Below are 25,393 nucleotides of genomic sequence, written 5' to 3' on the forward strand. Positions count from 1 at the left end.
TTCCTAATGCTCACATTAAGAAATTTTTTTCTTAATAGAAATTTGTTGGAATTCTTATGAGTCTACGTTAGCCTCCTTTATTAAACATAACCACATTCACACAGCATGCACTGATTATATAGTGTAATGGATTTAAAAAGCATTTTAAGATAGTCAGATGACTCAATTTAATAATACAGGAAATGAAAACATCATTTCTAATTAGATCATATTACTGATTTAAAACTGCAATTTGTGTGTTGTTCCAACAGTGCAATCTCACAGAGATTCTAATTTAAAAACACAGTGGCTAGTAGGACACATGACAGGACCAAACTACATATATAACATTCCCCCCAGCCCATTTGGGGTAGCTCAAGGAAAGCTTAAAAGGAACATGAAACCAAAATACAAGACAGTAACTATAAACAAAACAAAAAAGGAAATTTTCTGGTTTTCTTTCTTATAACTAAAAGATAAAATGATATTTAACTTATTTCAATCTATCAACACTTTTAAACTGAACATGACCTGTGAAAGAAATCATTATAACTGTGTTTCATTCCATTAAACACAACTAGCTTATTGTCAGGAGAACAGTCACCTCTCCAGGTTTCAGGCTCACTTCAGCATTTTGCATTTAAACTGCATGGATCACTGGTTTGGCTCATTTACCAATGAAGGTAGAATAATATTGCAGAGTTAAAAGGTGCTTCATCAGATTTCATTAAATCTGGGAACATTCCCTCCTGTCTGAATGGTGTGCATACATATAAAGCAGATGCATATGGATGGATAAATAAATGAAGGTCTACAGTGGCATACATGTGTCTTGTGCCTCCTAGATGAAATGATGTCATTTCTTCTGTACAGAAATTCACTGCCAATTCCATTCTAACATCTAAGTACAAAACTCTAAACCTGACTTGTCATCATTTTGGTAACAAATCAAAGCACTACCATTTCCTGGAAAGATGAGACAGCTCAGCCAATAAAGTCTTTTGTTACTAAAACTTCAAAATTAATCTCTAGATTAGAAGGAGAGAACTGACTCCCGTAAGCTGCCTTCTAGCCTCTACAGTGAACACGGCACAAGTATCCCACCACCCAACACAAATCAATGAATGGTTTTAAACTGTTAATGCTGCTTCTTATTAGTATCAAGCAGACTGAAAACATGGGTGGATTTAAATTCCAAAATCCTACATAAACTCTCTGAAACCTACTTATAGAAGACTATCACCTGCTGAGGAGGAGGAAGAAAAAGAGGGGGAGGAGGAGGAGGATGTCAGCAACAGAATTCATCATGAGTTTGTAACCAGGTTGCATTCTTCTCAGTCTCTGGTTGCCCAGAATGGCTCCATTCATTTCCTAAGATCTGTTTTTTCAGAATAGTCAAATTATGTGAATTTTAACTCAATTATTTGTCCAAATACGAATAGTTTGAAAGTAAAAAAAAAAAAAAATCCATCAACACCAATACATGCTGCTTTGATAGCATGTAGCTCTACTGAATTAGTTTCAAGTAAGCTTTTAGATTATAAAATTAAATTGGCTTTATTATAATTAAATCTACATATAGAAAATAAGTCTATTAGTAACAGCTACAACTTACTCGTGGTTTCTCTAAGAGCAATGCATTGTCTCAGTCAAAATAAAGAAGCATAAAGCAGCCTTAAAAATATATGTGAAATGATAAAGGTAAGGAAGCTTATTTAATTTCCATCTGTCTGTCCTCATTTTTAAGCAACATCTAAAACATAGGTCTGATTTAGCTTAACTTTTCCATTATACAACTTGGTCATCAGAAACTAGAAAAGCAAAAATAAATAACAAAAATGAGCTGTTTTCCTAGAAACAGGTGCTAATAAGATGCAGGTAGGAACTCCTGTCTGTCTTTTAGCTACTCATGAAATGACCCTATGATGTTCCCAGGCAGCACACTGTACAGTGTCATTGTACACATTATTCTGCAGAGAGTAACAACTGCAGGTAGGTTCTATCATGTTTGACATGTGAGAGATGATATAAAAAACAAAACCACACATATACATTCTGGCATGACCACATATTCACATGCAAAGAATTATTTCATGCAAGCAGAATCACTAAATACACTCAAACTAACATAAAACTGAACTCTCTTAATTAAAAAATATATATACTGCTATTTTCCAGAGTTTTATGAAAGAAGTACAAGTCATAAAATGCTCTCTTTCCACTGCCCTCTGCTCCCTACCTAGCATAAAAATGTGTGACAAAGGTTCCTGAGTCCACAGGCCCTTGTGATTTAGCCTTTCCTTTCTAAGGGGCACTTTTCTAACTCTTTTACATTTACGGTGCCTGCTAATTTACCAGCATTTTTTCTTCCTAGTGGTCAGAGAGACAGAAAACAGACCTCCAAATAGCCCATTAAGTAACAGGCTACAATCAGAGTACTGCTACCACACCAGTGCAGTGATCCTTGAGTTCTGATCTCCTTGTTAAAGGACAGTGGCATAATTGAAGCAGCATCTTCACTTCAGATTGATTATCAAGCGACCCTTATTTGTATCTTCACTCAGCAATTTGAATTTTAATGAAAGAAAATGGAATAATTAGCATTTCAAAGTGTGTTTGATACACTGAGGAAAAAAGAGAAAAGACTTTTGTGTATAATTTATACATAACAAAAAGCATTTGTGAGGGAGCAGGAAGAAGGAAATGGAATCTTCTTTAGAATGTGCCAATGTGTGACTTGCACTTCTACACAAACTCTTCAGTTAGTACTGAATTGTTCACAAACAAGAGTTCTCCCCTTTGTTATTGTTTCTAAGTTTATTAGCTATTACATGTGAAGCTGGAGTGAATGTCTAAACCTGTGGATCCAGCAGGTTCTAGAAAGATCACTGTCACTACTGCCAGCTAGGGTTTTCCAATTGGGCCACGGATTTCCTTCCTTCCTTCCTTTCTTTCTTTCTTTCTTTCTTTCTTTCTTTCTTTCTTTCTTTCTTTCTTTCTTCCTTCCTTTCTTCCTTTCTTTCTTTCTTTGTAAAGTTCATCTACTATTTCTCCTACAAATGGGAATAGCCTGTTAGAACCACTCATCACAAAGGAGTAGAGAGGAGAGGAGATGCAAAACTGTGTATTTTCTTTAAGTGGTATTAAGGCAATCTAAATCATTTGTGGAAAGAAAGATAAAGAAATCAGGTCATTTGTAACATCAGAGCAAACTGTATCTTTTTTTCTTTTCCTGTCTAGTTGAGCAACACAAACTGATGGCACAGTAAAGAAACATGAGAGAGCTATCCAGTCTCCTCAGGGGAGTTTTCAGGAGCCAACTTAATTAGTAAACTGTGGTCCAAAGCTTCTGAGAAGCTAACAAATGCCTCCGGAGACTGAAGGAAAAGAGCTTAAATCACTGTGGTCATCTACTACTTTTTGCCCCTTTGTGGGAACAAAATTTAAAAAGAGAAAAGCAAGAAAGCTAAGGACACACACTAAGATCAGAGCTAAAATGGAAAGGCCACGTACCCCAATGATGGCGTTCAGTTCTGCCATGGTCACCTGCTTGGCCCGTTCCACAGCCTGCACCACTTGTTGCTGGTGCTATAAATGAAGATCAGAAACAGAATACAATTATTTGTTTTCTTCTTAGAACAACTTTTCCTAATATGTCCTCTAACATGTCCTTTACATGCAAAATAGCATTTGGGGGCCTCTAGATTTCCAAATAAAACCCTCAGGTGGTAGATGACTACCGGAGATGCCCAGGGTCACTAGGAATAACAAGTTATCAAATGTACACATCATCCCTGTGCTCCTGGAAGATGCCTTCTACATCTGCACTGTCTGCACAGACTCCACTCTCAGGCCAAGAGAGCTCTCTAACGGAGTTACTAAACATCTAAACATGAAGACAAAGCTCAGTTCATCCCACCTCAGTGCTACTCCCCTCTCTCTATGCCACCTACAGAGGGAAAAGATTCTTTAAGTATTCCCTACAAGTACTACGTTTTAAATTCTTCTCCAGGTTTATATTAGCATGAACACCAAAAGGTTATTTCTAATTCCATGTTCTATCTCTCCTGGAAGTGTAAAAGTCTATGTTTATATTTCTGCCTTGAAGGGTTGCGTGCTTAAACATATATGCAAATGAAATTGAAGTGCCTCATGTACATTTTAAAAATACAATAGAAAAACTAAAACCTAAAATTTTAAATTATTCTTTTTAGAAACACTAGAGTTTTTACTACTAGAAAAATCTTTCTACCCTTGATTCATTACCAAAGAGAATAAGCAATAACTGACATTAATAAGTTTTGTAATAGTGGTAAAAATAAAAAAACTAACATAAAAGTATTTACATGGGACATTTACAACTCTAGATATATACAAATGGTTATATAAGACACTCAGTGTAAACATCACCCCCAACTAAACCCACATGAAGTATCTGGTATCTACGAACTCACATTTGGTCTTTGAAGAAACCTTTCAAGTAGCTCTAGCGAGTAAAGGACAAAGAGCCATGTTATAGGCATTTCTCTGCGTGGTCTGAGGAGGCATGTGTTAGTTGATTTCTGGTAAAAGTTTAGCATGTACTCTTCACTGATTTTAAGTAAATATATGGTTCAACTATAAAACTGCTTACAACATACAAGGAGCTCGTCCATCAAACATGGGAGTTTTCCCTTACTGTCAAGCTTCCCCTTCAAAACTCTCAAACATAAATGACTTACTTCTACTTCTGACCTGAATATTGGCATGAGAGGGAGGTTTTGTGGGAAAATAAACTGCCTTAAATTAGTTACATATTATGACGTTTTCATTCTTTGCTTAGTACAAAAATGTTAAATAACAGATTAATGCCTTTTGAGTTTTCACTAGAAACTAACCATTAAATGATATATTTGTGAATTGTTTTTAGTTGTAGGTGTTTCAGTGGCCTAAGAAGTAAGCTTGGTCTTTATAAATAGCTGTGTACTTACTTTTTCATATTTACTAAAATGAAATAATTTATTTCTCTCTTTCTGAAATAAAAATCTTCACATGGATAGTGAGATAGCTCAGGATACTAGTAAGATGCTTGTCGAAAAAGAGTGAGAGGATCTCACTGTGTTCTCCTATTAGCTGGCCAGCTGAGACAGCATGCACTTAATTCCAGGACTAGCGAGACAGAGAAAGGATCTCTGAAGTTTCCTCACTGGCCAGTATGACCGACTGTCAAGTTCTGGGTTCAGTGAAAGACTATCTCAAAAAGTGAGGTGAAGAGGGAATAAAGGACACCAGACCTCAACCTCCGACTTTCACGAACACATATACACATGCACGCACAAACAAGTATGTAGACACAAACACACAAACCTAGAAGAGAGATTACAACAAATGGCCAGTAATAACTTTATCTTATCTTTTAAGGAGCCTGACCACATGCCATGTTTACTGAGCATGTACTATGTTTCAAGCTCAAAGCCCATTTTAAACTTACAGTTTTCATGTTGTAAAAGGCAGCAGCACTTGCAAAGTAGACTCTGAAATTTAATACTCCACTCATTTTTGAAATGTGTGTGAATATATGTATGTGTGTCTGTCTGCCTGTGGGTATATGCCCTGGGAGAACAGCAGTACTGAATCCCTTGCAGGTGCTGTAGTTACAGATAGTCGTGAAGCTTTCTCCTGAGTGCTCATGGGAACCACTCTTGACCACTGAGTTTTCTCTTCAGCTCCCTCCATGCATGATTGTGTGCAGAAAGAGTTACAAACTTTCCACCCATTACCTGCAACATTCAACTATGGCTGCTTAAAATTTTCAAGAAAGTCAAACAAAAGATAACATCTACACTCATCCACAATGCATAGCATTCGCTCTACTCATGCATCCATTCACTTACCATTGTGTGTGAAGCTCCTACCATTGCCATCTCTATTTACTGAAATAACTCCTTTATTTAATAATTAAATATTCAAACATCAATTACCTGAGACAGAGATATTGAACATCTACATAAGTCTTTCTAGCACCAGGACTGTGCAACTATTGCTTAATAAGTTGGATCCCAACTGCTAAGACAGGTAAAGATCCTCAGGTAGCAAGGCTCTATGGCATTAAAATCAAGTGCATTTTTGAGAAAACTCAACTTACTGATCTGCCATCAGATATGACAGTAACTTGTTAGGAAGCTGACATACAAATGGAAGTCATGACTCAGCTTGTCTGCTTTAAAAGCAATGGCTAATAAAGTTTCTGGACTTTACTTGAAGATTGGAATTCAACTTCCCTATTTCTGTTCACAGTTCATGAAACATTCACTGTTCAAGCACCTTTATAATATAAGCTTCCTAAGACGAACACCGCCACCTCTCCTGCTAGCTCCCGAAAGCACCAGTAACACTTTACCATTACTCATTCCACATCACCACACAGCCTGGACACATCCACAGGTACTATGAACATTAAAACTCATGTAGGAAGACAGGCAAAAAGATCACAAATGGGGAAAGGTAACTCTTGAAGCAGTAGCCCACACTATTCCCAAAGCTGGCCCAGCAAGTATATATGTTTTTTGTTTTTTTTTTTTATTCTCAGATTCTAGCAAACAAGCTCCCAGACTCAGAAAATTCATAAAGTGTTTCACACTTTCTTAGAATGCTGATGGCTTTTCCACTCTGCCCATCATCTCTTCATGCTCCACTCTCATTTTATTCCAGCACCACTTCCGGTTTATCCTTTCTGATACCACACCTCAAGTGGTGACACAGCCACTTCAGCCGCAGCCAGTCAGCAGAAGGAAACAGTCCTTTCTATGTTTCAGCAGCACTAAAGGAAACAGTCCTTTCTATGTTTCAGCAGCACTACCAAACAAAATGTCACTGAGGAAATATTAACGAGCAAAATAGATGACTGGGAGTTAAGGGAAACAAAATATGTCTATTTAATCCTTAAAACATTGAAGCTTGCACACTTTAAAATTTAAAGACAAACTGTATAGTAGAAATAATTTTATGACTACAGTTACTGAAAACCATGGTAAACATAAGGATACTGTGATTTAAAGAATATAGGTGTTGCTGGAGAGGACAAAAATCTGTACACTAAATTACTTTTCTATTATTTTCATTGTTATAAAATTATTTTTAATATTAAGTTAAGAAAGCATTGGATGTTTCTTCCATGAAATTGAGGGAATATAAGCCTGTGTAGGTCCAATACAACTTACTGATAAACAGACCTTTATGAACTAGTTAGTAGGTTTTTCAGAAAGGATAGTTTTCAGAAAGGATAATGAGGCCAATGTCTATCATATCATTATTTTGAGGCAGACAAGAGATGTGGCATTAATAAAAAAAAGTAATAACAAAAAATGTTACAACTTAAAAAAATAAGAATTACTGCACATATTGGTAGAAAAAATACTGACAGAAATGCAAAGATAATTAGGATTCTTTTTTTTTTTTTTTTTCTTTTTTTCGGAGCTGGGGACCGAACCCAAGGCTTTGCGGTTGCTAGGCAAGCGCTCTACCAACTGAGCTAAATCCCCAACCCCGATAATTAGGATTCTTATGACGAACACCATTCCTAGCTATAGAGATACAAAAGAAAGACTTCCTGTTCCCATTTCATAGTCACATACAGCCCACAGAGTACGAGGAAATGTAAGAAATAAAATATCAAAAGAGGTTTTAGGAGGGAATCACAAAAGCCTTTGTTTTTCATCCATCCATCCAAATATGTGTAAAGTTCCTAAAATGCAGAAGGCACCAAGGTTAAGATTATGTCAACAGAACAGACATCCTGATCTCAGTTTAAAATCTACATGGAGGGGCTGAAAGATAAGCTCAGCAGTTAAGAGCCCTTTTTGCTCCTGCAGAGGAGCTGGGCTGATTCTCAGCATCTACATGGTAGCTCACAATCATCTCTAACATCAGTTCCAGTGGATCTAACATCCTTTTCTTTCTGACCTCCATGGCAATGCATGAACAACACACACACACACACACACACACACACACACACACACACAGAGGCAAAACTCTCAGAGATGGAAAAATAAATAGATACATCTAACTTTTAAAAACTCTATGAGAAAGATGGAGAGCTAATACTCAAAAGGCTCTATATAATTATTACTGGGGAATAATTTCCCAGAGAAAATTAGAGGATGTTATACAATCATTTATCAAGGAAATATCTTAATCTAATCTAAGTACTCGAGGATGAGTCCCTAAGGAAGCTGACCTGACAGCTAAGACTAGAAGGGCTTCTTTGGATGAAGAATGAGGGGGACAAAAAGAAAAAAGAAAAAGAAAGAGAAACAGGCAAAACGAGAAACTTGACAAAGGTCTGTGAAGTCTAAAGCTTGTGAGTGACTGGGGGAGAGTTGGTTGAGGAACCCAGAGTAGGCAGAGTAAGATGTGTAGGGCCTTTAGGGCAGGCAAATCTCTTTAAAGTGGAAGAGGCAATTACAACAAAACAAAGGCAGATGCATGGAGATATAGGAGTATGACAGAGGTATTTTCTAAATACACACATATTTGGAGAAAAATATGAAAGAACAGAATATGCCCATCAGTGTAGGGCTTTGCACAACAAGACAAACAGCTGCAATTTTATCCTAGTAGAAGTGAGACATTATTAAAATGTTTTAAGCCACTGAATTCTATCAGTTCTGGAGTTTAGTAAGATGGACCTTACTGAAGACGGGGAGGGGAGCGAACAAAGTGAGGGCAGCTAGAGAGCCATGCAATACACCAGGTGAAAGATATTCAAGTCAGAACTTAAACCAAACGCTCTTCCTAATAGGAAGCATTAGTCATGTGTAGATAAATGCCACCCATTTATCATAGTTTGGACCTAAAATGAACCTTTAGAGATTCTGAGACCAAGACACTAGGCTTTATGAAGCACCGAACTGAAAACCAAATGCTGTCTGGGTCGGTATGGGAGAACTGCAGTACCATCCACAGATTAAAAACCATTAGTATATCCAATACTTTACTCCCCTCTGTAGCATTCTAGCCAGTTGTCATTTTCTGAAAAGAATTCATGATGCCTTATTAATAAGCTTTTTCTACTGGAAGATAATGAGTCCTAATACTGTACTTTAAAATCTACTTTCCCAAAGCTTCCCACTGGCCCCAACTTTTTCTCTGAATTTGCATCTAAAAGTAGTATACTAGGTCTTCAACTTACTTTCCCTTTCAGGTTAAACATTCTTAGGTCATTCAATGGCTCTAATGTTGTTCATTCTTCAGGTCATACTCAATGTGGATAGAACACAAAACTCATGTGCAACTGACCAGATAAAGTTCAAGTGAAAGCACCACTCCACACTTTGTCTCACTGAAACCCTACTTTATCTACCTAAGATTTCCTACTAGGTCTACAGGTACATGTGCAATTTAAATATAAGTGTACCTCCGAAATCTGCCTGTCCTAAATAGTGTTCCAAAACTGTTTCACAAAAAAATCAGTATAAAACATAAATAACACCAACATTTGGTAAAATGAAGAACTTCTCAAAGCCACAGTTCAGATGATGAACAGATATACACAACTTACCAAACAATTTTGGCTTGAAACAGGATCAAAGACTACAGATGTAAACAGAGTTCTCAAAAGAAGAAATACAAATTGCCAATACTTTTCAGTGTTCAACATCCTTAGCCATCAAACAAATGCAAATTAAAATTACTTTGAGGCTTCATTTCACTCTCGCAAAGTGGCTAAAGAGAAAAAAAATGACAACAATTCTGGCAAGGATGTGGCAAAAGAGTCTCCATCTCTGTTAGTGAAAGAGTAAATTCTCAGTCACTAAGGAAACCAGTGTGAGACTTCTCAACAATGAAAACTGCAACTACTGCCAACACACACACACACACACACACACACACACACACACACACACACACACACACACACGAGACTCTATTTTATGCCAGAGATGCCATCACATAAATGGTGACTGCTGCTAGTCACAATACCATCAGACTAGCTGTCCATAGATAATAATGAAACTGCACTAAATAAATAGTGGAATTTTATTCAAATGTTACAAAATGAATTTATAAGAACATGGATAGACCTAGAAAATATTGAGAAAACCCAGGTTCAGAAAAACATCTCATTTTTTCCTCTCATATGCAGATACCAGTCTCTTAGTTTTATCTAGTGTACTTATGTGAAGTGTGTGTAGAGACCAAGAAACAAAAGGGGGTCCCATTAGAGGTGGGTGGGGCTTTAATGAATATAGTAGGGTGGGTAACAGCACAGGTGATAGGAAATTGGAAGGGAAAGTACTAGGAATGGAAGGCTTTAAGGAGGAATGGGGTCAAAAAGATCAAGAAAAGAGGAAATGAGAGAGGGGAGGAGTTCAACCACAAATGAATATGTATGAAAATAGCATAAAGAAACCTGTTACTTTGTAAAACAATTAAAAAGTAAAAACAGCATTAAAAATAAGCTCTTAGGAACACTTTGGAAAAGTTGTTCAAATCTTTCCCTACTCATCCTTTTGCCTTGCCTCCTCCCTTCCTCACAGAAGGACACGGAATTCATTTTATTTGTATACCCAAGCTCTATGGTTCACTGCTGTCCAACAGAACCTTCTACAATATTCACACTGTTCCATTTGTACTAATAATATCTCAGCCACCAACCACAAATGAATAAGCACTAAGTACTTGGAATGTGTCTAATGTAACTGAGAAAGTAGTTCTTAATTTTAAGCCTTAATTATAATTTAAATTAACATTGCTACCTCTGTGTTAAACAATGCAACTCTGCTTATACTCAAAATACTTTGAAGTTTATCTTCACTCAAAGATGGTAGGTTTTTTCAAACATATATTAATTTTGGAAACAGGCATACAAGGCTGTCAATGCTGCCTTTGGAGGGAAGCCCACATTTAATTAAACCTGCAGGAGAAAAAGAAAATTACCTCCTGAGAGTCATCTTTTATTTCCTGAGGTCAAACAGATCATAATGCTACCATTATGCCACTCAATTGTGATTAAAACACATGGTCAGGTGAAGCAAGATAATTAGTCAACCAGAAGAGCACAGGGGAGCATTATGTTTTCTGATAGCTCAGGGTTTTGAGGGGAAAAAAATATTTTATATGATGTTTATCCGCACACACCTAAATGTAAAATTCACAAACTGGGACCAAATCTTCTTTAGAAACGCCAATGCACATATATTATGCACCCCAGGGCATCCTCTGCATAGAATGCACTGGAACCCATTTCCAAAACTGACAAAATTACTCCAACTGTGGAGCAGACCTTTGTGATACAGGCTGCTGAAACTGTTCTCCTAAGATGTACAAGCATCTCTGTTTGCCTGCCTGCCAGAGGTTCTCTGGTGATTTCAGCCAAGCTCATCTGCATTAAACCATGTTACCACAAGCCATTGACTTCTTAAAAACATTAACAAGCAACATGAGGAGTTAAGGTGGAGTCATTACAGACCGATAACACTGCTAGCAGTGCCTGTAACCACTGTATTTTGTTCCTTTCCTCCCTAAGGCATAGTAAGAAAGTGACTGATCACATTTTTCAACTTCCATTTCACAAATACATGCAAAATGTGATTCAGAGAAATGCAGTACCCACATGCTAATATAAATGTCATGGACAATACTCCTCAATCACATGACCTGAAAGGTTGTTTTCACATCATGGTAGAATGAACAAATGTAGATCTATCTGAGACAAAAATGTATGTATCATTTGGAATTACAATTCTATCAAATTCATATGACCACTATTATGTAACTGTGTGTTATTATCTACTTTTTAAAAAGATTTATTTATTTTTAAATATGAGTGCTCTATCTGCATGTACACTTGCATGTCAGAAGAGGGCATCAGGTCACATTATAAATGGTTTTGAGTCACCACGTGGGTGCTAGGAATTGAACTCGGTATCCTAACCACTGAGCAATCTAACTCCCACTGTCTACTTCTTAAATGCAATGCAGAAAGTCCTAATCAATCTTCAGAATTCTGAGGAAACAAACAATGAAATAAGGAAGTTTGCAACATGATACAAATGGTTAGAAAACCTAACAGGGAAATGGACATATATATATTGTGTGTATCAAGCATAAACTACTTGATGAGCTATAGTCCAGCAAGGTTCGAACTATTGGGATTATATAATTTTTATAGCAAAAACTATACATTATTCTATATATTAGCTTATCAAAGCGAGTTTTGCTAAGTATATGGTCATATTTATTATGTAAAAACATACCACATAATAGCAATAATACCACGTAATAGCAAAAACAGTCATTATTTTCATCTTATGCATAGCACTGTCATCTAAAAGCTATCCATATGTTCCTCTCTTTTTACCTTACTATACGTTTTAGGTGACTATGGAAGACTACACTACAAAGTCTCCTTACATCTACATGGGGACAGTAACTAGGTCTAGGACACTGCACAGACGGCAGTAAAAATGAGCATCTTCCACATTCTGCCTTTTAAAGGAAAAATGAGATAATGAACATGTAGGCCAAAATTTATAGCATCCTGAAGTTGCCAGGATTCTCTTACAGAATGACTATTACCTGAGAAGAATAATCTTTTTTTAATGAATAAATCAGCTAGGTAAGTTGCACCGTTGAAATGGCCAAATATCCACCTAGGTCTTTTACATTATCACCAATTGTTACTAATAAGCCCTATTATGCAGGTAATCCTGGAGCTTAGCACAGAAACCTGGGAACTGCAGCCTTACAAACCCAGGGATTCTGCTCAATACCACAAAGAATATAAAAACTGCCGAGCCAAATTCTGGTCCTGGGCTCAGGTTCTTATCACATTACCACTTTTTACATAATCTGCCTCTTATGGTAACTTCTGTTCCTTGTTATCGATGCAAATCTCAGAAAAATACAACTGTTCACTGAGGAGAGAACTTCAACTACAATATTATAAACCTACAGCCTATTAGGAGTCTGAAATTCTCAAAGGTCTTAGAACACTTGATTTATTACAATCAAGTATATGCTGATTGACTCAAAATAACCCTTATCGGAAAATAAAAAGGACCAAAACCACATCCGTTCTCCAAATTGGTTCCACAATTAGGTACTCAATATTTAATACTTTAAATTTACTAAGTCAAAATAATGATATAAATAAATACTTCTTTCCTTCTGAAAAGCTAGTGTTTATAGAACTGACTGCCTACTGGTAAGGCCTAGAGCATTGCAGCACCAGCTCTTCTGAAATATTACCTTTAACTCTTCCCAGGTTTTTCTTCCTTGCCAAATGCCTTAGGACTCAGATTCCATTTCCCTGCAAGTACACTAGGAGAGGAGGAACTGGGTACTTACTATAACAGATGCTATTTCCATACATACAATACACACTTTAAGGCAGAGTTGGTCTCCCCACGACAGGAACACTGAGGCTTACAGAGATAATGTTCCCAACACAAATCAATGAAGAGCTTTGATTCCACATTAGCAGAAATGTTGCCTCTATTTCTAAGATGCAATAGTATCACCTAGATTTCAATTCACATCAGAGTGGCCTTAAAAGATGCAACCTGCTGGGAAGGGGAGGTGGGGTTGGGGTAGGACAACACATACTAAGACAGCAGCTACTGGCATCATTCAATGTGACTGAGGACCTAGAAGAACAAAAGATCTATAGGTACGATCCTGAAATTGCTCAAGGAAAATAACCAGACGTCCAGTTAGCTCAGATTCTTTGGACTTAGTTTTAACTTATAGGAAGGACATTTGAAAGACAGATAACCAATTCACATGCTTCCAAAACGCAATGATTCAAAAAGATTTAGATGCAGTTCCAGGTCTTCCTCCAAAAGAACTTAACAGCCCTGTCTGCTGACACCATTGTAGCCAGAGCCACTATGCTGGCACACATGAAAAGTGTACTAACTGTCAGGGTACAGAGTCGCCTCATTCCACAGATGAGAAAACTGAGGCTAAAAGAGTCAAAGTACTTGCTAACAGTCACACAGCTCGGGTTGTGTTAGACAAAGCCAGCGGATTTGTAGCTGGGAAGCCAGGATTTAATTCAGGTCCAAAAGCTAGCCACTACTGTTTCTTCTTTATGGACTGCCAGCTTGAAGGCAGTGCCTTGTAATTTGCTGCCTGAATATGAGTTATAACATGAGAGAGATCAAGGTATTACCAGGAACTACATCTTATGAGGACAAAAATGAGTGGAATACAGGTAAGTAACAGCCAAAATTGGGAGGAAGAAAAGGTTCAGACAGATGAGGTCTCATGGTTTCTAAATTGTAGTACTAGGAATCCTGTGAAACCTTAAAATCTAAGTAACTACTTTACTATTTACTTTACCAGGAAGAGATGGCACTATCTTTGTCTAATGCCTAGGACTTTAGTTGTAGCTGTGTGCGTTGGCTCGAGTTTTTAATGTTAGAGTGAAATTCATTAGAAAATTGGTTTTTCTGTAATTTTAAAACTATTGATGAACCTTAACTATATTTGAGCTACAACTTGACTTTTAAAGAAAGAGATATTTTATAGATAAAACCAACCAAATTTATTTAATAAATTTATTTAATATTACAATTCACTACTACATTTTTTGTAAGTTTGGGAAAAAGTAATAAACTATACACAAACAAAACCAATCAACACATAAAACTAAATTAAAGGCAGAAAATCTAGACATATATAAATTTACTTACTGCTTCTGTCAGATTCCAGAATCTACTTTCAGATGCTCAAAACGCCTCCAACTACTGTCCTCCAGTTTGTCTTCTAGTCTCCAAAGAGCTCTTACACACATTCATTCTCACTCCCTCCCCCCTCTCCAAATAGAATCATTTAATTTTTAAACAAAAATATTTAAAAATAAATGCTAATGCCACAGCTGCCTTCCTGGCAGCGACTGTCTCACAGAGAGCTGGTGCTAAAAGATCAGATTAAGAGCCTTTGGTCCTGGCACTAAGTGATGCCCTTCTCCATTCAAGAGTAATTTTCCTGCTTCTGAAATAACAGGAAATAGAATCCTTCTTTCTCTAATAACCTGCCTCTTCCCCACCCTCCAGATTAAGGTCCATCTGGCCTAAGGGGAAAAGGGAGGTATCTACTTAACAGAATATCCCAAAGAAACAAGGTAGAGTGTGTTCAGCCTCAAACATAAATGCAATGCTAAACAAGAAGAATACATGTATTTGTAGCTTAAATTTTAAGAGATATACTCCATCTCAGAAAATTAGAAAGAATAAAAGATATACACAGAATTAGGATTTAGGAAACTGTGATGTAGGCTCATTATGTATACTAAAGACCAAAATGAAGAACTTGTCAAAGCCTTAGGAAAGCAAACAGTTAAATGTTTAAAGGATGATGTCTACACTCCTAGCCTAGAGCACAAGAAAAGGGGTTGCTATTATCTTCCCCATGGCTTTCTTTTACAGGGTACAACATCCTCAACCAATTAATTCCAGTCCAGTCCTGCTTTTCGACCTGCTACCATTCCACATTCTGTTCCTCCTGGCCCTACTCACACAAACAATATGAGTCATGTGGGAAAACAACTTATCAGTACCCTCAAGACCACCTTCCATTTCTGACCATAATCCACAGGCTCTATGGAAATACTATGGAGACAAACCTGTCATAGTAATTGCATCTGCTGAGCCCAATGACTAACAGCACCCCTTGTGATAATTGTAGCTTTTTTTCTGCTACCTTTAGGTATCACATTCCAGTCTGCTTACAGCTTTGAGTCATGTATTCCTCTCACTATCTCCACAAGCAGAACTTCAAGTAATAATCACTCAGTAGTCTACGTGAGGCCAACAGAAAGAAATGAAAATACCAGCTAAAGAGAGGGCTGGATGTTACAAATACTTGCTTCAGGAGTAGAGGAACTAGGTCCTGTTTTCCAGCACTCATTAATTCGCTTATAACCATCTGTAACTCCAGTAGTAGCGATCTACTGCCTTCTTCTGGCTTCTGTGGGGACCAGGCACATACATAGCACACATACATATATGGAGGCACATACAGATATTAATAAAGATAAATATATCATAAAACAAGGAAGAAAGAAGGAAAGAAAGAAATGCAAATATGCCCCTTTGATACTCTTAGTCAAAACACACCTAATCCAGTAACAGGCAAACACTACTTAGTGTTAGATAAATGAGGATAATGAGGTTCAGTGGTCCCAACTAAAAGGGGAGAAAAACCCAGTATGTGAAATAGAAAATAGCAAAGTTTGTGAATAAGAGTGTCTCCTTTTTCAAGATAATAGTTACTCAAATCTAAAACTCGGTTTGGACAATGTAAGTCAGACAGAAACCCACATGTTGGTAATGCATGTACTAATTCAGAATACTGGTTTGTGCCTAACTCAGCCCCATGCCATTGTTAAACAAGTGTGTGAACAGCTGTTCTAAAAAGCCGTGACAAAACACAGTAACTAAAAAGAATGGGAGGAAGGTTCCTTCTCTGCCTAAAACCAAAGAACCAAGTATTGTTGCCACAAAATATTAGAAATAGTTCCTCCTTCTTACAGCTGATAAAGGAATCAGAGCAAATAAAAGATTCAATAATCTAACAGCAAAAGCATTCTTTTCCGGGATTCTCAATAGTATTCCCCCTACCCAAATCAAGCCAAGTAAAAGGAGAGGGGGACAAAGGAAATCGACAAGCACTAAAAAGACAGACCTCCCTTCTAACCTGCATGAATTCGTCACAGTATGTACTTTTCCTAGTAATGAACGAAACAAGACTAGGGAGCCACATGCCAGCCACTGTCCACATAAAAAGGCCCCTATCAGCAAAGCCGAAGGTGACACAGACACGAGTACTGGATTTACCTTGGATGTCTTTTCTAAATCCAGTCAACATAATTAATCAGGTAAAGAAAAATAACTTTTTCAAAGCAGCAACCAAAACATTCCATTTGTTTATCCACTAGGTGAAGCAAGGCTTTCTAGATATATCTTTTGCTGAGTCTCCATGCTCAGTGACAGATACACAAATCAAGCTCTTGTCTTGCTGGTAATTTTACAACCACCATGATTAAACAGCATTATAATAACCAGGCATAACGCTGAGCAACACTAGTTTGAAAATGACAGTAAACTAGTTTATAATTAAATTTTACTTAATACAAAATATTCCATTAGTAAACACATTTAAATTACATTGCAGTAAACATTAGTAAGGTACAGAAGTTGAAATGAGAACATTGTATTTTAGAAATGTAAAATAATTTAAAAAGGGGGGGGGGACTGAGTGTTGGCTCTGGCAAAATATGTCTCTTCCAGGATCTGCAGGTGTGATTTTATTTTGTAATAAATATTCTTTGTAAGTTAAAAAAAAAAGAAAGAAATGTAAAATATGAACATCAAGAAAATGACAAGGCCAGGGTCAGATCTATAATCCCTTGTCTGCAAAATCAATAAAATGGCAACAACTCCTAGCTATCAGATCAACAATCTTACCTCTTGGGACAGGAAAGGAATGACCTGTGCACAGATAGCATTTAGTCGTTTAACAATCTCTGCCTGCAGAAAAGAGAGAAACACAATATAAGAAAATAGTCAGGTAGTTATAGATTCCGAAAATATTAACCGGATGATATTAAAAGGCACTTTGTACTCTGGCTGGCAGCGACTAAAGAAGAGGAAAACTACCTTCTCAGCAAGCCCATTAAGGGAAGCAGTGACAACAGAGTCACATTAACAGCAGGATTTATTAAACAGCATTCATCTTAAAATTTAATCTTCAAGCACCAGAGTAATAAAAAATGAATTTAATCTCCATGACTAGAAACCTGTTTTCAAAAGCCTTCAGCAGGAGGGACCCTTGCCCAATCTAATGTTTTCATAAAATTCCAAGTCTTTATTTAATGGGATAACACACATTTTTATTCTCTACGTATTCCAACTGTTTCCATAACCAAATGATTGTTGTGTATAAATATCTCACTCCCTTATCCTCTCTTAAGTTCAAGCAAGCCTTGAATATAACCACCTGAATGTGTCATCCTTTAGAATGCTTGACTCTAAGGCATGTGCAGCTGTACTTGGCAGCCTTTGCTTGTAAACACTACAGTGGGTTTTTACACTAGCTCCAATCTCGTGAAACCAAGCTGACGTAATTATTAACTGCTGAGTACTAGGATATTTTCAAGCAGTAAAGGTTTCTAAATCTGTCAGACAAGGTTTTTCAGTGTGGAGTTTAGAACATGCTAAGGTCCACATTCAGCAGAGAGCAATCTAGAGATCTGGAAAGGTTTTTAAGGAAAGGTAGACAATAGAAATTATTCTTTAACTTTTTTGGAAATACAGGGATCAAAAATGCACACAACTCTCCTACCTCAGAACTGAAGGTTTTTAAAACAATAAAAGAAAAATGTGCTGTTACATGTTTTCTTTAATCAGAGCTTTACTGATGTTCACCGTAACATGCATCTTCAGATAGCATGTTATACATCTTGTGATAGACATAGTTTTTAACATAGGTACATACATAAATACAAAATTGTTCACATTTAATTTAATATTTAATGACTGTTCATATTTTATTTCCCCTTGGTGAAAAGGGGAGGTTAAGAAATTTTAAAAGACTGAAAATTCAACGCAATTACTATTCCTGAGACACTCTTAAAATAAATTTCACCCAGAATCAGTTCATTTTATGAAAGCACACAAACGCTCTTTTTCTTGCTAAGTCATTATACAACAGCAACAGTGCTTGTGCAACCTAGGCTTCCTTCTTTAAGTGGCAGCCCTTTTAACTCTGTGGCTATGCAATTTCTTAAATGCCAGCACCTTAAATACTTCATCAGCAAACACACACACACACACACACACACACACACACACACACACACACACACACACACACACACACACACACACACACACACAATTTACTGTGAAGTTCCCAGTGTAGGCTTTCCATTCCAGTCAGCTCTCCTAAGGAGACAGACAAAGCCCAGTACCAGTAAGGAGCAGTGACTGAGACTCCCCTGTGTTGACCTGATTTAATTTACTGCCCTGGCCCCATGGATCATTTAGCCATCCTTTAAGAATGTTTAAACCACCATGAAAGGCTGCAATGGGAACCGCCAAGCCCCTCTCCACCTGGATGAACATTCCACAGTGGTGATAGAGTTAAATTCTCAGGTAAGTTAAGAAAGCAGAATAGAATTCAGGAGGCTGAATGCTCAGTGTCTCAAAGGCATTTGGTGGTTAGGCTTTTTGTATGAGAGGTGGGGATAGAAATAAAAGATAATGAGACTTTGGGGCAGACCAAACTGATGATTCTTGTACTTAGAACCATCTGCCAAGCATATTTTCCTCATTATGTTGTTTACATAAATAAAATAGTCCCTTGCTAGGAGGGTTGAAAAAAAATATGTGGGCATGTAGGAAAATGGAGTTCTTTAATTTGTCTACAGAATGTAGGCAGTAAAAACTACTAAGGAAACTCAGTCATCTGGTAAAATAAAAAAATAAGGGTATTTGGTGCTTTAATAAGCTATTTAAAGTCTGAGCACCTACTGAAGGCAAAACCAAAACCAAACAAAACCCACCAAAATAAAAAGAACAAGTCTTAGTACAAAAAAACTATGTACACAATATAATGCAAAATTATGTAAAAAATTAACCTACATACCAACAGAAACAAAAAAAGTTAAAATCTTCAAACTTTTTCTTTAAAGGTCTCCTTTTGTTTAAAAGACTTCTTAATTTCTTTATGCTGTCATGCCAATAGATTTTCTTGGACAGGCTAATTGGCAGCAAGGGGGTGGGGTATGTCTGTGTGATTTCATACAATTAAGCAGGCCATTCCTCACTTTGAAAGCTAAAGTTGCCTCGGAAACACTGCTGCTTCCATGGTCATCTAATTTCACCTCTTTTGTCCCACAGGACCAAGCTTTGGGGAGGCATCATTTATTTTCAGGCCTTTCCACTGGGCTTCAGCGATCAACCAGTAATACTGTGGACACACACTTCTAATGGCCTATGTTTTGAAACTGAGTCTAATCTAATGGCGTGGGGCCCAAACTCCTTTTCTAGCACAGCCATTAAAGGATGTAGGTTATTGCTGTTGTCACCATTGATATTTGTCATTGTAATGTAATTAGGGCCCTAAAATGATGCATTACAGCCCTTGGCACAGCTTCTATTAAAATCTTTTCTTCTGCTCACTGAACTGCGACCTGCTTTCTGATGAATAACAGACAGACAGCTTTAGGGTAAGAAGCAGATTCATCAAAGAAGTATTTTTCAGCTTTGGGGAAAGAAGGAAAAAGACAACTGAGGAGGAAAAGCCACAATACACATTTGAATTGCATCTGACCACTTGAAATTCTGATTGCATCTGATGAATCTGGCTTAGACAATATATTTCCAGTCTTCGAATCACATGGTTAATCAGGACTCTAATCTGCTATCCATCAGCCTACGCCAGTTCTTTGGCTTCCAATCAAATTTATAGGTGATGTAGGTCACGCATCCCTGAGCAATGCATTCACAGATAGCCTATTGAAACAGGCGAAGATGCTGAAAGACTGTTCGTTGTTGGAATTACGTGGTGTCATTATTGCCTTTGATGCTTTATGGGCACTGCTAAACTACTGCCTTTAACACCCACGATACCCCAAATCAGTATTAATAGTTCTAATAAAAGGACAATTGTTCATGTCCAAAAATGACAAAAAAAAACCAACAAAAAACAAACCTCATACTCTGACAAATACATTAACATTTGACACTTCTATTACATCTTTTCTAGTCATAAAGATAGACATTTAAGAAAAGTAGTTGATAGGACCGAGGCAATGGTTCAGCTCTTAGGCCTGCTTGCTGCTCTTACAGGGAACCAGAGTTTCATTCCCATCACCCATATCTGGTAGGTGACAAAGACCTGTTACTTCCTGTCTAAAGAGATCAGACACCATCTTCTGTACATTGGCACATGCACACATATGTGCATACGTATATCAGCCGCCCCACATAAAAATTTCCTTCAAATTTTTAATATAAATGTTGAACATATTTTCCTACCCTCGGTTCACTATATTATTTTTTAATTTCAACCTTTGTATCATATTTCCAAAAAACAAACAAGAAACAAAAAGATTCAGTAACTATGGCAATCATTCCTACTCTTAAAAAAAAAAAGTGATTTGGTTTTGGCAAAATATCTTAGAAAAGGTAACAAAAACAAGCCATTTTATGAAAATCCTTGACTATGTACCTGATTCTGAATCATGCTAACTCTAGAGAAGAGATAAAGAACGGAACAGAGGTTTCACCAGTCAATAATGAAAGGCAAGAAAATGGGAAAATCTCAAATCAATCATTTCAACTCAGACACAAGACAAGTTGAAAAACTTATTAACTACCTTATATTATAGAAAAGACTTTTTGCAAAGTAATAAAGTTTTTTAAAATAAATATTTATTTATTTTAGTTTTCTGGGAGAGGATCTCTCTACTTAGCCCTGGCTGTCCTGGAACTCACTATGTAGAACAGGCTGAGTAAAGACTATTTTTAAATGCTGTCCATTCTACTTCCTTCAGCAAGAGGAACTGTCTGTTGATATTCAATGTATTTTATATTGAACAATATCACACAATTTTTTTTTTACTTCTCCACACATTCCTCAATGACTTAAACTAAACAAAGTCTCTCTGATGGTATGACAGTACAGCAGTGTTATCCTAACTCATGTTTGAACTCACTTGTATGCCATTTTAATGCACGATAAAGTGTGCTATCAAGTGCCACCACACAACTCGTTAACTGAGTACTTTCAGGTACCTCATTTATTTGCCCTAACAAGATACATGGTACTACTGGTGGTGCTCACACAGCAATATGCAGGACAATGTCCTCAGGGAGGCGCAGAGTCCCTACAATCAGAAAGCTATCTCAGTCTATGCCTATGGGTCTTATGAAAACTCTCTACCACGATTAAACTGCGCTCCTCCCACTTACCTCTACACATTCTGACAGTATTCCTTTAAAGACAACCTTAGGTAGTCACCTAGTTGACTTTTGATATTATATTTAATACTATTCTAGCTTTAAGAGGGATCCAGAGAATGCTCTATTATACATGGATTAATGATCCATGTGCCTGACATTCACTCACTCATACAAGGTCAAATCACTGCAGTTCTCAAGTCTGAAAAAAAAAATGTAACTAATGTTATCAGTTATGCTCAGCAACTCAAAGAGGAAGGGCAGGAAATACAGAAAGAAGAGTGAGAAAGAAAAGTCAGCCATCAGCAGAAGAAAGTAAGGAAAATTTCCTACTCTGCTGACTTAACCTGAGCTTCTAGAATAGGGTGGAGTTGGTCAAGAACCTGACTGGCTGTGCTCAGCAAGCTCTGAACTGCTCTTAACACTTCTTCTCTCAGGGTCACAGCGAGTTCTGTCAGCTACTTTGTTTCTTTCCTTCCATAAATATACTGGGGCCTTTGAATGCTAATTTACAATTACATTTTCATACCTAGAAACAGACGAATATTCCTTGTGACAACAAATGGAATAATTTACCTCAGTTTTCTCCAACAGGACTGATATGACCAAAATGATGTGAAAAATAACAAGTGAAGAATTTTGGATGCAGGAATAAATAAAATAAAACCAACTTGTGGTCCTTCCCAAGATCTCATTAATGATGCCTATACTGTAAGCCCATCAAAGCAACACATCATCTCTCAAAGAAAGCCATGCCAGATGATTTGGTCATTTCTTTTTGGTCACATCCAGGTATGTCAAACCTGGAGGCCACAGGCCACTAGCCACACATGTCCTAAGGCACCTATGAACTTGCAGCCCAAGACATTTGCAGATGAAATCATGTTTCAATGTAAAAGTTTGGGCAATGCTTTGCTAGGTCAGCACTTCCTTAATCTGTTTTCTTCTTGCCAGCATCATTCTTTTCAATAGATCTCCCTCTGTGGCTATATTCCTGAGCATTTACTTTCCCCTCTTCTTTCCAGCACTAGCACAGCCTTTTCTAATGCCTTCCTCATCCCTCTAGTTACTGTTGAATATAGTTGAAATCTCAACTATTTAAAGCCATCACTGCCAAAACATCCTTTCAGTCCTTTGAATGTTTTCTCATGGTGAACACCCAATGTGACCAAAATCAAAGCTGTGATTTGTTTCTGACCTATAGAGCTACAGTGCTGAGTTAGCCTGGGCAGATGAGTCACAGCCCTGGCCAACTGGTACAGAAGGTACTAAAAGGACAGAGACAACAGAGACTCTTCCTTAAGTCTGTTCTTGCTGATCCTGCTACCTAAAACCACCTTCACCAGGGTCCCAGGACTCATTTCTCACCTCAGTCCATAAAATACCCTTACGCCAATGATTTCACAGCAAAATCCTTCTTCTCATACTCACTGACCCATTCCAGCCTTGTGTCCTAATCTGCTTATCAACTGTCTAGGGATCTTGGTATAAAGCAGATGGAATTGGGGCTGAAAAAGGTATACTCTAAACGAACTCCAAGACGATGCTGAGACCCTGTTGGTCCACAGAACACACAGACCTCAAGCAGAACAGCAAACTATTTTTAGAATTTTTTTCATTAATTTATTTAGTCACTTTACAACTCAATCATAGGCCCTCCCATCTCCTACCAGTCCCACCCTCTCAAATTTTTCCAACCCCCACTACCTCCTCCCGTTCTTCTCAGAGCAAAGAAAACCCCTCTTGAATACCACCCTACCCTAGAATACCAAAATTTTAAAGCACATAATCCTGATGACGGCAGCCATGTTGTCAGAAAGGACATTCCATGTGGTTGAAGTACAGAAAGGCATTTAATATGTAATTTTGTAACTACAAATCCAGACCAAGTGATTGGAATTTCCTAACTTTATTTTTTGTAAGCAGGCAAAAATTGTCATGGAAGGGCTATACTACATCAATGTAACAAACAAAAATGACTATCCATCTTCAAAAACTACTCACATTCAAAACTGGTTTGTTTGGCTTCCTAGCACCTATCTTTTCTGACATTTAAGAAGCCATGTCATTCAAAAAGTGACATATTATCTTCTAACTGGACAACAAGAAAAAAATACAAATTCATTCTGGACAACTCCTGTCTGGTGAGTCAATGATTAAAGTTTCCATTGTGAATTCTTGGCAGGATATGTAATTTAAAAGATTATTTAGAAACAGAATGCAAATGCAGCTTAATCTTCTTCTAATATTGCTAACAACAGATTACTGATCATCTGAGACTTTGGCATTCCGCACATGCTAGAGTGCTACACTAGGAAAGCACTTTGTATGGAGAGTTCAAAATATATTCTGGAATAGTACCTGGAATAAATCAGTTTGGTTAGAACAGACCTTAGAAAGGCCTTAGCCATGCTGCAGAATCACAGGGCTCATAGGCAGTAAAAGAACCATTACTAATAATTCAACGTGCAGTGTGTCGTGGGTACCACACACACTACAGTATATTCACACCCACCTTGTACCTATCAAAACCCTGTTCAACATACACCTTGAAAGTGAGGTCCGTGGAGTCACGGACAGAGCTGCAGTAACAATACCTCCAGAGAACAGGGGCCTTGTTAAGAAGGCCAAGAACTGATTAGGTGTTCCTTGTTCCAACAGCCCTGGGAATCAGGAAAACAAACTTGGAATTCTACTTTCTGGTACCCAAACAAGCTCCTCAAGCTACTTGACAAGCTTGTTTGAATACACTCTTATTCAATATTTTAATAATTTCAAATTTTTGCCAAGAGAAAACAAGTATCTTGCCTAATTTTTGCTTCTTGCTGGAGTGGTATATTCCACATAAAGGGAGCCATCACTCACTGACTCCTCATCCAAGCTTCTTTCAGCAGCTCATGCTGAGGTATCAATCCCTTTTTCCTTGAGGGAAGCCATCTAGAACAGACTTGCCCAAAAATTAAGCAGCAAAAGAAAGTCCAATTCAACCAACTAAGATCCAACTTGCCCCAATAACCATAAAACCCACAAAATGTTGCCTGTAGTCTGACATCTAGCTACTCTTGGTTTTTTGGTGGCTTGTTTGTTTCCTTTTAATACTCCGCAAGGGAATTGAGAAAAGTAAAGGTAAAGAAAACTACTGTTATCTATTTGTGTTTCTATAACCTGTTACTTTAAGAATGCAGTCATCTCCCTCAGTGTCCATGAGAGATTTGTGCTGAGATCTCCGAGTATCATACCTGAAGATACTTAGTATTCATAAAATGGCAAGAGATTTGAAAAGAACTCATATATCACCATCTGTCTGTTTTTAAGTCATCTCTAGGTGCTAGAACACCAAACAGAATGTAGATGCAACATAAATACCTTTAATACACTTTATTGTTTAGGAAATAAGACGAACAAACATGTGTTCAATGGGGCACATTTTCCCGAATCCACTGAATCTACAGTTGGCT

The 25,393-nt window shown here is 37.4% G+C and overlaps 1 protein-coding gene across 3 annotated transcripts in view; it reads right to left on the bottom strand.

Moving 5' to 3' along the window:
- Positions 1–25,393, bottom strand: part of Tle4 (TLE family member 4, transcriptional corepressor) — a 133,688-nt gene that overhangs the window by 82,889 nt on the left and 25,406 nt on the right. For 2 of the 3 annotated variants that reach the window (XM_032891677.1, XM_032891678.1), the window contains exons 5-6: positions 17,436–17,498; positions 3,493–3,567 (exon numbers count right to left, since the gene is read on the bottom strand). In XM_032891677.1, coding sequence (XP_032747568.1) covers positions 3,493–3,567; positions 17,436–17,498 — 138 coding nt within the window. The remainder of the gene's footprint in view (positions 1–3,492; positions 3,568–17,435; positions 17,499–25,393) is intronic. The other variant, XM_032891679.1, reaches the window with a different exon arrangement.

This window comes from Rattus rattus, chromosome 2, assembly GCF_011064425.1.
Source record: "Rattus rattus isolate New Zealand chromosome 2, Rrattus_CSIRO_v1, whole genome shotgun sequence".
In the NCBI taxonomy this organism is placed as follows: Eukaryota; Metazoa; Chordata; class Mammalia; order Rodentia; family Muridae; genus Rattus; species Rattus rattus.